General features: G+C 43.5%; 1 protein-coding gene across 4 annotated transcripts in view; it reads left to right on the forward strand.

Moving 5' to 3' along the window:
• TXNDC11 (thioredoxin domain containing 11) overlaps window positions 1-14,093 on the forward strand; it is a 64,675-nt gene that overhangs the window by 36,541 nt on the left and 14,041 nt on the right. For 2 of the 4 annotated variants that reach the window (XM_032145268.2, XM_058434053.1), the window contains 3 exons: window positions 2,446-2,565; window positions 6,662-6,774; window positions 8,882-9,082. In XM_032145268.2, the coding sequence (XP_032001159.1) occupies window positions 2,446-2,565; window positions 6,662-6,774; window positions 8,882-9,082 (434 nt within the window). The remainder of the gene's footprint in view (window positions 1-2,445; window positions 2,566-6,661; window positions 6,775-8,881; window positions 9,083-14,093) is intronic. The other 2 variants (XM_032145269.2, XM_058434054.1) reach the window with 1 other exon arrangement.

Here is a 14,093-nt window from a genome sequence, read left to right on the forward strand (position 1 = left end):
GTAGAGATGGGGTTTCACCAGGTTTGCCAGGCTGGTCTCGGAACTCCTGACCTCAGGTGATCCACCCACCTTGGCCTCCCAAAGTGCTGGGGTTACAGGTGTGAGCCACCGCATCCGGCCCTAAACTGACATTTTAATATTTAAAATTAACTTTAAGTCATATGATACTAAACTAAAATACAGTTTTTCCTTGGTATAGATTGGGGATTAGTTCTAGGATCCCCAAATATACCAGAATTTGCATACTCAAGTCCCACAGTTGGCCCTTCAGAAGCTGCCTGTATGAAAGTTGGCTCTCCATATAGGTGGGTTTTAAATTCTGCAAATACTGTATTTTGGATCTGTGTTTGGTTAAAAAAAATCTGCATGTAATTGGACCCATGCAGTTCAAACCCATGTTGTTCAAGGGTCAGCTGTAGTTGTATATTAAAACGTCCAAAACCAAAAAGCTTTTATCCAAACTAGAGGAGAGTGAGCCAGATGAATGTGAGTGGAAACCAGATGGAGTTTCAGGTCTTTCAGGAACGCTTGGTAGCTGTCATGAGGTGAATGGTGACAGCGGTGCACGGGAGGCACAAGAAGGGCAGTTAAAGCTATACCTGGGGAGGGTGTGGGAAGCAAGAGGGGAGCATTCTGTCAGGGGCGGAGAAGAATCCCATACTCACAAGAGATGACCAGGAGTAAACCTGTCTGCCTGCCAAAAGTAGGCAAGATTTGATGAGTCAAAGCACAAGACCATTTCTGCTCAAAGCACAGCAAACAGTATTAGCATCAGCATAATAGTGCTGGTTCCGCAGCCCATGCCCGTGGGAGATGTGCTGTGATGGCTCTAGATGGTGCCTGTGTGCACAGCCTTGTAGCGGATGATCACAGGGCCCAGGGCTCAGCACCCTCTGTAGCAAGCAGCCAAGGAGCACCCTCCATCCCTGAGGAGTGAATGGCGCCAAGAGACATGCTGTGGTCACCTTGACTTTCTTAGCCACCTGCATGAATAGCTGTGGAAACTGCTTAGTAACTAATTCTTTTACCCAGATGTTCCTTCAAGATCTCATTACATCTTGCAGTGATCATTGACACCAATTGTCACTGTATGGTTAATAGAGATCTTGAACTGGCCAATTAGCAGGCTAATGGAGAATTTTTTTTTTTTAATCGAATGGGATACTGCAGTTTTTAGACCTTTTTGAGTAGAGGAGGGGAGAGTACGAGTCTTCATTTATTTTTAATAGTCCAACAAATTCCAGGTTCTTAATTAAAATATTGAAACTTCATTACTTTTAGGACAAAATAATTCATTTTATAAATGACTAAGAGTTCTATTGTAGAAAGCCCTGGAGCTCTGCTTATCAGAAAACACTCTGGATAAGGAGATGTGACATACTGTTTTTTTGTGTCATCTTTACGCTATAAACTTCCTCTTCTAATCCAAGTATTCTTTGTTCACGTGAGACTGCAAGTTTAAGCTGCTGCTTCTAGCAAAATTTCCACCATATGCTAGAACTTAAATAGAAGTGTGATTTTTGTAAATTTCTGTTATGTGTGAAAAATAAAGTTTTGAAATTGTAATATGTTTGAGCATGTTAGAATTTCTTCTGTGTGGGCAGACTGTCCATTATTAATGCAGTTAAACAGGTTTTTGAATGGCCCCTTTTAACTTTTGGGTCAGGCTGTCACTTCTTATTCCTCTGCTCTAGTAAATCGCGATGGTGACTTTGGCAGGCTATCAAATGAATTTCCTTACTGGCTGCTTTTCCTTCTCTTTTAACTGTGTCCTCTAAGATCAGCTGCTTCTGGAGAGTGGTGTTTTGGTCCTACTAAATCACGTCCTCTCTTTGGTCTGTTACTTCTGACAGTTTTGGGATCTGGACTTATATGCCATGCCCTTTAAACAAAGTTTTTAAAAATCTTCAACTAATTATATACTTAGAGAAAAGATGCAAAAGTAGAACAGGGAGTTCCATAATTACCTGCCTTTAGCCAGTTTCCCTCATTGTTAACATCTTACATAACCACTTGTTAGGTGGTTTTGTACAAACTAAGAAATCAATATTAGAGTTGGGTGTGGTGGCTCGCACCTGTAATCCCAGCACTTTGGGAGGCTGAGGCCAAGTGGATCACTTGAGGTCAGGAGTTCGAGACCATCCTGGCCAACATGGTGAAACCTTGTGTCTACTAAAAATACAGAAAAATTAGCCGGACTTGGGGGTGCATGCCTGTAATCGCAGCTACTCGGGAGGCTGAGGCAGGAGAATCACTTAAGGTTGCATTGAGCCGAGATGCGCCACTGTACTCCAGCATGGGCGACAGAGCAAGAATCTGTCTCAAAAAAAAAAAAAAAAAAGAAAGAAAGAAAAAGAAATTAACATTGGTACAGTCCTATTCATTAAACTGCAGACCTCATTTGAATTGTCTCAATGTTTCCACTAGTGTCTGTTTTTGTTTCAGGATCCAGTCTGGGATCCCATATCGCAACGAGTTGGTTTTTTCTCAGTTTCCTTCAACCTATGACAAATCCTCTGTCTTTCCTTGTCCTTTATAACCTTGACACTTCTGAAGAATACTCAGGTATTTTGTAGAAAATCGCTCAATTTTGTCTGTTTTCTTGTGGTTGGAATAGGTCATGTCTTTTGACAACAATACCATAGAAATAGGTCCTTCTCAGTGCTTCTTATCAGGGGTTCATATGATGTCAGTGTGTCTGCTACTGGTGACATTAACTTTGATCACTTGGTTAAAGTAGTGTCTGCTGTGTTTCTCCACTGAAAAGTTACTGTCTCTTCCTTTGTAATTAATAAATAAATACCTTGGGGGAAGATCATTTGACACTATGTAAATATATCCTCAAACTTGTGCTCATGAATTTTAGCCTCCATCAGTGGATCTTGCCTGCAACAATTACTCTGGTGTTCAGATGGTTATTTTCTGTTTCTTTCATTCTTTTTGCATTATTAGTGGAATTCTCCCATAAGGAAGAGCTGACTGTTCTCATTAATATTATTATGGATTCATGGGTATTTTTCTTATTCTGTGTACTGTCATTGTTTTTTTGTTGCTCAAATTGTTCCAACTTTGGCTACTAGGAGGGCTTCAGCTTGGCTCCTGGGTGCTTTGGACAAACCCCCATCCTTTTATGAGCACTTCTTTACTTCATTTATTTTTTTTTGAGACGGAGTTTCGCTCTTGTCACCCAGGCTGGAGTGCAATGGCGAAATCTCGGCTCACTGCAACCTGCACCTCCTGGGTTCAAGCAATTCTGCTGCCTCAGCCTCCCAGATAGCTGGAATTACAGGTATGCGCCACCACACCTGGCTAATTTTTGTATTTTTAGTAGAGATGGGGTTTCACTATGTTGGCCAGGCTGGTCTCAAACTCGTGACCTCAGGTGATCCACCCGCCTTAGCCTCCCAAAGTGCTGGGATTACAGGCGTGAGCCACCATGCCCAGCCCACTTCTTTACTTCTGATACAAGATATTTCAGGCTTATCTTGTACTTTCTTCACTCCATCTCTGGAATCAACCTCTTCTCCAAGGGCCCTGGTTTATTTTCCTGGAGAATGGCATTTAGAAACCAAGATCTACATGCTAGGTATGCTCTTTGGTATTAGGATGTCATTCTTTCTAGGTCTTCTCAGTAGATAGAACTAGGAAGTGTATTATACCCACACATACGCATATATCTGTATTTCTCTATCCATCCCCTCTCTCTCCCTCTGTGTGTGTGTGTATGTGTGTGTGTGTTTGTGTGTGTGGTGTGTGTGTGTGTGTATCAAAAACCTTAAGTTTATACTCATTCTCTCTGATTTCAGTTTAACATTACAGGGTTTATTTTAGCCTTCTCTTATTAATATATAACCTCTTACTGCAACAGTGAGAGTCCTGGCTATAATTACCTATAATGTATTTACCACAAAGAGGTAAATAAGTTTGTAGTTTCAGAACTGCTAACTTATACCTCTTTAAGAAACACATTTACTACCTAGATTTACAGCATTTATGTACAATTCTTTTTGCCTTTAGTTTTACAGCATCCAGTCAAGATACTGTTTTCCAGTTACTTAGGTTAGTTCTTTCTTCCTATCCCATTCATCATGGTGTTACCCGTTTGCAATAGTTAGGGTTATTTGTACATGCTGTATTCCACGTTGGGTTTGCCACATCTCACTTGGTTTTAACCAATTGTTTAATTTTGGAGTGTGTGAAGGTTGTGTGATACATCACTGTGGCCCTAGGAGTCAGATACAAAAAGGCCTACTCAGTGCCAGGCCTCCTCAGCCCTGCCTTCCCATTCCCAATCCCCTTTTCCCCAGCCTGGCTTATTTGTCCTGTATTTATTTTGTTTTGTGCCATTTTAAACTCATCAGATTTGTATGAAAAATTATTGACTCTGGCAGTAGGGACATATTCACTCCCACCTCATCCTTGTCGGCCACTCCTTACCTGAGGGAGAGAGGACCACACCACTAAAAGGTGGGGGTCATGGGATAAAACTAGAAACTTTATGGGTTTAGCACCTCAATATTTTTATATCTTAGCCACTTGTATATAATTTGGTAATATTTGATGTTTAACTGGTTTTTTAAAAAATGTTTATTTATTTACTTTGGAGACAGAGTCTCACTCTGTTGCCTAGGCTGGAGTGCAGTGGCACGATCTTGGGATCTCAGCTCACGGCAACCTCTGCCTCCTGGGTTCAAGTGATTCTCATGCTTCAGCCTCCCAAGTAGCTGGGATTACAGGTGCCCACCACAACACACCCGGCTAATTTTTGTATTTTTAGTAGAGACAGGGTTTCACCATGTTGGCCAGGCTGGTCTTGAACTTCTGAGCTCAGGCAATCCACACACCTCGGCCTCCCAAAGTGCTAGGATTAAGGACATGAGCGACTGCGCCTGGCCTAAAGTTTAACTGATGTTTTATTTAGCATGTGCTAATAAAGCAAAAAGGGGATAGGGAAGAATGTACCTTTTTCTGCAGTATCTTATTCACCCTCCTTTAACACTAAATACTTTTTAATCACACAAATATTATACTCCATGAAAAAAAAATGAAAGCTTCACACATAAGGATAAGGTCCCGGTTGATGTTCGTTCTCCAGCATCAAACCACTTTTATTATCCTTTTAGATTTTTTATACATTTCTAAACATATGTGCCTGTAGGGGGAAAAAATATATATATATATACATACACACACATAACTTTTATAAGTGTGAGTTCTTTTCTTTTTTTTTTTTTTTGGTTAACATCAAAGTCTACTCTTTCAGCTTATGTTTGTGGTATATAGTCCTGCCTCATTGTTTTTAACATTTGCAGAATGTTTCTTGGTGAATATCCTTGCATGTGATTCCTAACACATGTGGATGCTTAGCAGTGGAAATCCCAGCTGTGTCCATTCTTCTTGTAGTCAGTACAGCAGCTGCTTTCCTGAGTGGCTGTGCTGTTTTGCCTTTTTCCACCCAGCATCACATCAAATACTCATTTCTCTACTTTCATCAATACTTGATGTTTCTTATGTCTTAAATACTGGGCAATTTGAGGGTCCAAAGTAGTCTTTTGTTTTAATTTGTTTCCTTTCGGGATAGTGAGGTTGAGTTTATTTCCAGTAATTATTAGCCATGTATACACATTTCCTTTTCTGTGGTTTGTCCATTTTAACAATTTTCCTTTTCTTGTTGATTTGTATAAGTCTTTATGCTAGATTTGTTCATTTAATAAATATTTTTTGACCTCTTAACTTTACACCCTGGCACTTCTGTAGGTGCTGGGATACTAGCATGAAACAAAGTCTCTAATTTCACAGAAATTACAGCCAGTAGAGGAAATTGGGCCGAGTGTGGTGGCTCACACTTGTAATTCTGGCATTTTTGGAGGCAGAGGCAGGCAGATCACTTGAGGTCAGGAGTTCGAGACTGGCCTGGCCAATGTGATGAAACCCCGTCTCTACTAAAAATACAAAAATTAGCTGGGTGTGGTGGCGCACGCCTGTAATTGCAGCTACTTGGGAGGCTGAGGCAGGAGAATTGCTTGAGCCCACGAGACAGAGGTTGTAGTGAGCCGAGATCGCACCACTGCACTCCAACCTGGGCCACAGAGCGAGACTCCATCTCAAAAAAAAAAAAAAAAGAGGACATTGGACCAAAGGAAATCTAAATAAATGAATGAGATTATGCAGATGTTAATAAGTGCTATAAAAAATAGGGTAAAGTACCTGAATGGGTCAGGAGCCCAGTTTCTCTTTGTAAACTCTGTCCCCTGAGTATTAGCTGTTAGGTGGGGTGGTCAAGGAAGGCTTCTCAGAGAAAGTAGGAGCTGAGATGAGTAATGACAAGGAATCAGCCACAAGAAGTGTCCAGACAAAGAGAACAGCCTGTGATCAAGGGGGACAGGTCAGACCATCATAGGTGGACACAGGACTCCTCAGCACAAGTGACTGTCAGAGACATTACTTAGAGACATCCTCTCAGGAGCAGGCTTGACATCTGAGGGGCCGAGGTCGGTTTCAGGAGGAGAGATTCCTCAATGCCTCTTCCTTCCCTCTCTAGGCTAGGTTACCAGAAGGAGCTTAGCTGCAGGGGTTTGTGCTTCAAGACTTGATCATTGGGTTTTGTGGTTGTTTTAAGGCACAGGCCTTTTCTTTAATAAAGGAAAATTTTCTGTTTCAGATTACCTAGGAACAGTACGATTTGGGGTTATCACAAATAAACATCTTGCGAAACTGGTATCCTTAGTACACTCTGGAAGTGTGTATTTACATAGACATTTCAACACATCACTTGTAAGTATTTTGAAATCACGTTTATATTAGCGCAGTGGTTCTTAACCTTGTTTAGGTCACAGACTCCTTTGAGAATTGGATAAAATCTATGCACACTCTCTAGAAAAGTGCAATGATTTTATATATGGATGGAGAGTTCTTACAGCCCCACCCTAGAGCCCAGGCTCCAGGTTAAGAACCCATGCATTAGAGGGCTCTTGAAATTAATGTATAGAAATTCTTTATTTGTATTCTTAGATTTTGGTACAGACCTGAAAGTTTTTCTTCTTGGGTAAAATTGCAGAGTTACTCTCTTGGAGAATTGTTGCTCTGAGCCCGTGTTTTCAGAAGCTAGGCTTCCACTGAGTGATGTTCTCTGTTTGTTTCTTTTATGATGAGCAGTAATGTGACATGCTTTTCTCCTTAACTGATGTAATGGATTTTTGAAGTTCTCGTCAAGTCACAGTGAGAAGTTGATGGCTTCTCATCCCAGAGAGCCTCAGTTTTCCATTGTCGCCTTTGTTCTCCAATTTTATTTGCTTTCTGTGGAGCAGCCTGAACTCAGCTGCTTCTGAGCATTGACCTGTGTCCTGCTCAGTCCTGTGCGTCTACTGTATTGCTCTTCCTCAGTCACATCACTGAGTTGACTTTCCTGACGTATTCTGTCTCTCTCGCATCATTGTCAGTAACTTACAGGTCATATACAGATCAATTTCCCTGCACCCAGTGTACCCAGTCTTTAAAACCTGTGCCCCCCTTGGCACAGTATCTAAGTCTTGTGCCTTCGGAGGGGCTGTTGGGCCCACTCCAGGGGTGCCCCCTTGCTTGCCAGTCGCCCTGGCTTCTGCATATCTCTCGTAGCCCAGATGTTGTGCTTTGCTTCTTGCAGTTTATATTCCAAAAGTCAAATGTATTTTTGTGTTTCCCAAATAGAAATGTTTGAGTGTAGTTTGCGTATGGTTTTTCAAACTCCCACCGTTCCACCTTGACAGTCACTGCTGTGGTTGTTTCTCTGCTGCCCACTGTGCTCCTTGTGCCTTTGCCTAAGCTGCTTTGACATCTGCTTTTGCTGTCATTTTCCTACATCCTTCATTTTTAGCATGTTACACAGCCTACATATATTTATTTATAGTAAAGGGTATTGAGAAAGAAAAGTAGATGGGGAAAAAAAGGTAGGACTATGAGATGGAAAAATATATCAGGTTTACTGCTTCGATTTGGTAGTGTTTAAGGTTGGTTGGTTTGTGTAGTAGTAGAATTCTTTTTATCAAATGCAGTAATACTGGGATACCATTATTTTTAAAAACACAAGCAGTGGTTAGTCTTTGTTATGAGTCAATTTAAATCTTCGTTTTGAGGAGTTTTAAATATCTCATTTTTCAAAACCCTCTGAAGCACCTCTTTGGTAGTTCTGTTTGAAGCCAGTGATTTAAATTGTTAGAATTTAAAAAATAATTTTATGTTCACATACATTGGTTGTTTGTAGCAAAACAAAGCAAAAAATCTAGGTGTCTCTTTCATTTATTTGTACACTTAAAATATGATCCGTGGCCTTGTGCAAGTTTAGGTCGTTTTTGATTGATGAAGACATGTGTTGAGTGCCTGCTCTGTGCCTGGTGTTCGTCTAGTCCCGGAGGATACAGGTGAACAGAACAGACAGCCTGTGCCGCACAGAGGCTCCATTCTGCCCTTGGGGGGCAGCATTTGAAGGACCAAAGTCAAAATCTAAATGATCCTTGACTCTGTAATTTCTGTTCCCTTAGATATGTCTTGGTCCTTTTATAAATACCCAGTGACGTTTAATACCTGTCCTTGGACAGGGTGATAGAGGTTCTCGCTACCAGCTGGCAGGGAGAATTATTTGTTGATAGGTGGGTCTGTCTCAAGGCAGAAAGATGAATCACACGATATGGAAGTCACCTCCTGCAACCACTTCTGTTTTTTTCAACCACTCGTGAGGAAATGCTATATCTGGAGAAGCGGGTGTTAGCTGCACAGTGGGGCCAGGCCCCGCTCCGAGCCTGGGTTTTCTCACCTTTAGTGGTGGGGTTGGGACAGCACTGATGTGCCTTGAGCTTGCCCCACCTCATGAGCTCTCCTCTATCCTCTGTGCCTTTGTCCTTCACAGGTCTTCCCCCGGGAGGTCCTGAACTACACAGCTGAGAACATCTGTAAGTGGGCCTTAGAAAACCAGGAGACGCTCTTTCGGTGGCTGCAGCCACACGGAGGCAAGAGTCTCCTGCTGAATAACGAGCTGAAGAAAGGACCAGCGCTGTTTCTGTTCATACCTTTTAATCCCCTGGCCGAAAGTCATCCTTTAATAGACGAGGTAAGAGCTGTGATGTGAAAAGCGCCTTATGAGGAGTAGGAAAGCCTCATCTACCTGGCCACTCTCATCCCACACTCAGTCATTTACTCTGGCAGCTAATGGCTGCCAGGAGGGGCAGCTGTGGCTCTGAGCATTGCTCTTTGCCCCTCCATATGGGCCGGAGAGATCCCGTGTCTAGGACAGGGACTGCCGCAGCCTCTCTGGCCATATTTATTGACAGCTGTTGGCGTCTGGAGTAAGTGGGAAGAGGCAGGGAAGCCACACCATGCCCCTCTAGAGAAGGACCAAATGCCCTCTTCTGATGTGACTGCTGTTGAGCTTCCTGTTTAGGGGGTGAAACAGGGAGTGGCAGGAACACACGCCAAGTTTAGTGTGGCCTAGGAGATGCCATTGTCTTGGGGGTTTGGCCAGACTGCCAGCCCTGGCCATCCTCAGGACAGCAGAGGAGAGTAAGCAGCAGCAGCGATGTTGGGACAACTTGTTTCTCTGAACCTTCCCTGTCGTGCAGAAGCCAGAGTGGTTTTCAGAGGCAGCGCTGTCGGAGCCTGCTGTTCCTGCCTATCTTTGGCTTCATCTGGTGCGCCTGCTCTGGGTGTGAGTTTATTTTCTACATGGAGCATTTGGAGGCACTTAGAGACAGCAGGCACAGTACGCAGAGCGAGCCTGGGGTGGGAAAATTGCATTTACTAAGGGTTTTATTTTTTCACTTGCTCAAGGAGCCCTTAACTGGCCAAAACCAATTTCAGACAGCCCGCGTACCACTGGCCAGCTAAGCAGACGCTGCCTGTCCCTGAGCCCCTCAGTGCTGGCCTGGCCCCCTGCCTAGAGGGACAGGGAGGCAGGACTTCTTGCCCAGCTGGATCCCTCTCTTTGCTGTGCTGGAGTCTTTTTGCTCAAGTTATGATTCCCTCTGGGGAGTATTCTGAATGAATGCTGCTCTTTGGCTTAGAGGAGGAAAGAGGAGAGAAATGAAATAGCTTTGTTTCTTCTCCTCTAATTAGGGAGGACTCAAAGTAATAAAACTATTTCTTTACAAAATTTTGTAAATGACTAGGCCTTTACTCTATCTAACATTAAGAGCCTTAAAGCTCGTTGTAGGAAAGGAAGGTTTTCAATCAAGGTGGTGTGGCTGTGGTTGTGGATTTGGAGAGTTCTCTCCTGTCTGGTTTGGGTGTGTTGGGGTTCTGGCGGGGTTGTATTTTGTGGGTGGAGCCCAGAGCCTCTGCCCAGAGGGTTATGGTTGGATTTCGGCACCTGGTAGGAAGGCTCTTTCTTTCTCGCCTGTTGTTTCTGAATGAGTGTCCCCTCCAGCAGTCCGCAAATCCTCCACCTACCAACAGGCCTCCTTTTTATCATGGTTTTGCCTGTGACTCCTTTCTTTGGGGCTCCCATTGTCTCTGTGAGGTGAGTGCATTCCCTTAACCTCAGCATGTGGGTAAGATGACCGAACACCAGGCGGCATCTCACTGTATTATGAATTACTCAGACAAGCAAAGTGCCTGTCCAGCACATTTCCCTTTTTGTTTCAGGTCAGTTTGGCAAATGTTTACTGAGCACTGTGCTGGGAAGCTCCAGGCGAGAAAGGATAGATGCGACACCATCTTGTCCTGTGGCCATAGAGGCTTGTCCAGTACAGGGAGTGAAAGCCTGCCTGTAATTCAAAGTAGAGGACGATCAGGCCCAGGGTCAGGAGGAACCAGAGGAGGGAGGGTGCCATCTCAGAAAGCGGGGTCCTGGGCAGGGGAGGAGTTAGCAGAGGCTTTGGATGGGTGAAGTATTCGAGACAGAAGTGTAGGGGCAGCCAGGATCTTGATGGGTTGAGAAAAACTTACGGGAAGGAGGACCCCGAGCAGAGACATGAGGGATGGGAGTTGCTGCAGGTTTAGGTGTTAGGAAGGAGGCTGGGTTTTGTGGTCTGCAGGAAGGGCTAACTGGGGAGAGATCTTGAAAAAGCCTTTGGAGGAGAGGGCCTCGCGGACTTCTCTGAGGATTTCAAGATTAACCATAGTCATCTAAGTCTTTGTCTTCTCTTTTTTTTTGAGTTAGGGTCTTCCTTTGTTGCCCAGGTTGGACTACAGTGGCACGATCTCAGCTCACTGCCTCCTGAGCTCGAGTGATCCTCCCACCTCAGCCTTCCAAGTAGCTGGGACTATAGGTGCACCCCTCTACGCCTGGCTAATTTTTGCATTTTTTTTGTAGAGATGGGGTTTCGCCACGTTACCCAGGCAGGTTTCAAAAGCCCTGGGCTCAAGCAATCAGTCTTCCTTGGCTTCCTAAAGTGTTGGGATTACAGGCATGAGCCACTGCACCTGGCCCATACAAGTCTTACTGACAGTGAAGAGATGCAGCCAGGGCTGTGCGTTACCATTACGAACGTTTTTCTGGCAGGAGGGTTCCAGAAAACTGCGAAGTAGTAATAACCTGAACTTGGGTGGTAGAGGTGGAGGATGGAAAGTAGGGTCTATGATCGGGGAAATTGTGACACAGTGACTACAGATGAAGAAGCCTTTGGACATTCAGGTAAGGTGGGAAGAATGAACGCTGTACTTATGCAAGATGAGCTGTAAATTCATTAGCTTGTTGACCATGAAAGAGTTAGGTGGCTTTATTTTTCCATTACCACCTTAGGCCTAATATTGGGGAGAACTTTGAGGGTGCTTGCATTGTTGAGAAGAGAGAGGTCATCTTAGAGTGGGTGGAATAGAGTTGGAGGCACACCAAGCACCGACATTCTGGACAATTGTGCTGTGGTGCATGTAGGATGCCAGTCAGGAGTGACCATATGGTGGCCACACCAAGCCCATACTGGGTAGCTGCTTCTACACACATGCATACCTGCATGTGTACCCACACACACATGCAAAAGCACAGATCCTGACACCGGTGTGAGGCCACTGACACCCTGGTGTCTCTAGAGAGTTTAGAGAGGTTATAAGACATCACAGTGTGTATTACACAACTCGTTAATCAAAGGAAATGCTTACCTCAGCGAGCAAAGAGTCTTCGTGACTTGTTTTCTATTTTAAAAGCGTTTATTTGAGGCATTCACATCGTCTGAATCTGGTAAGCAGAGGCATGGTTAGCATGTTCAGACTCACAGATTTCCCTGATTAAAGAAAATAGAAGGAAACATCTACTCTGCGAACAGTTAAAGTTATTTGCCAAGGTTTCCTTAATTATTCACATGAAATTAAATGACATCAAGTGATACACAGAATGTGACATAACTTGAGTTGTGTTTTCAAAACTGCCTGTTATGTAAAAGGAATAGAAACAGAAATTCCCCTTCATAGGAGAAAAATGATAATGCCTAACTCTTTAAGAGCATTGCTGGCTGGGCTCAGTGGCTCACGCCTGTAATCCCAGCACTTTGGGAGGCTGAGGAGGTTGGATCACATCACCTGAGATCAGGAATTCCAGACCAGCCTGGCCACCATAGTGAAACCTCATCTCTGCTAAAAATACAAAAATTAGCCAGGCATGGTGATGTGCGCCTGTAGTCTCAGCTACTTGGGAGGCTGAGGCAGGAGAATTGCTTGAACCTGGGAGGCAGAGGTTGCAGTGAGTCAAGATCGTGCCACTGCCCTCTAGCCTGTGCAACTGAAGTGAAACTCCGTCCCAAAAAAAAGCATTGCTGGTCGGGCGCTGTGGCTCATGCTTATAATCCCAGTAGGATTACAGCCCTGGGAGGCCGAGGCAGGTGGATCACCTGAGGTCAGGAGTTTGAGACCAGCCTGGCCAACATGGTGAAATCCCGTCTCTCCTAAAAATACAAAAAATTAACCAAGCGAAATAAAAATAGAAAAAATTAGCTGGGCATGGTGATGCATGCCTGTAATCCCAGCTACTTGGGAGGCTAAGGCAGGAGAACTGCTTGAACCCGGAAGGCGGAGGTTGCAGTGAGCCGAGATCACGCCATTATACTCCGACCTGGGCGACAAGAGTGAAACTCTGTCTCAAAAAAAAAAAGCATTGCTGTAGACAGAATACTTTCTTCAATTAAAAATATTCTTTACATGGCTGCTTTGTTTATGAGATACTGAAGCTAAAAGAGATGAAGAAAGATTTTTCAAGGAATTTTCTTCTCTATAATATAATTAAGGATCTCCTACTTGGACTTCTGTAAAAGATTACAGTAAATCTTGAAGTCTTATGGAGGTTTTTGCGGGAGTGGGTGGGAGTAGTTGTCTATTACTGCGTCTTTGAATGTAAAACAGCACCAGGATGGGGCCAGAGGGCATCTGGGCTCTTCACGGATTGTAAAGGCTTGACCTTGTTAGTACTGCATGCTGTCAGAGCCTCATCCAAAAACCACTGAGATGTTTTTGTGCAGGGGAAATAAAATTTCAAGCACTGGCCTATCATCTAAAGTGACTTCTTTTCTTGACCCGGTAGTTTTCTGGTGGGTTATAAAGTGACTTTTTTTAATGCCGAAAACTATTGAAACCATTTATTTTTGTGTACAAATATGTATGTTTTGAATTAACTATAAATATTACGTTATAAAACTTATTTATTTTTATAAAACTTATTTTTTTAAATTGGAAATTACGCTCATTAAATTGTTTTACACATGCAGACACACAAACACACACACAGCGAAACAAAATCCTGAGTGACAGCACCCTGTAACTAACTGTGGTGAGATTTGATTCAAGTTGACACACTCTTCTGTTTTAAAGAGTAAATGCCTTTGGATTATAACTTACTTGTCTTTCTCAGGAAACCAGAATGGGAGGTGGGTAACGAAATATTCTTTTTGGAAATGGAAGAATCTTAGAATAAAATGTAAATCCAAATTGCCAATACTGCCTTGACGGTAAAGTGGCAGATCTCACTAAGAAAGAGGATTCTGTGCATTACCCTGAGCTGCCACTCATTCATCAGGGGTTTACTGAGCATTTGTTATGTGCCTGGCCCTGTGCTAGGCCCCTGGGATGGCAGGATAAATCCAATGCGGCTTCTGCCTGTGAGGATCCATAAGTTTGTGGGGAAGAGGGATGTCTCACCA

Source organism: Hylobates moloch, unplaced genomic scaffold (assembly GCF_009828535.3).
Source record: "Hylobates moloch isolate HMO894 unplaced genomic scaffold, HMol_V3 SCAFFOLD_23, whole genome shotgun sequence".
In the NCBI taxonomy this organism is placed as follows: domain Eukaryota; kingdom Metazoa; phylum Chordata; class Mammalia; order Primates; family Hylobatidae; genus Hylobates; species Hylobates moloch.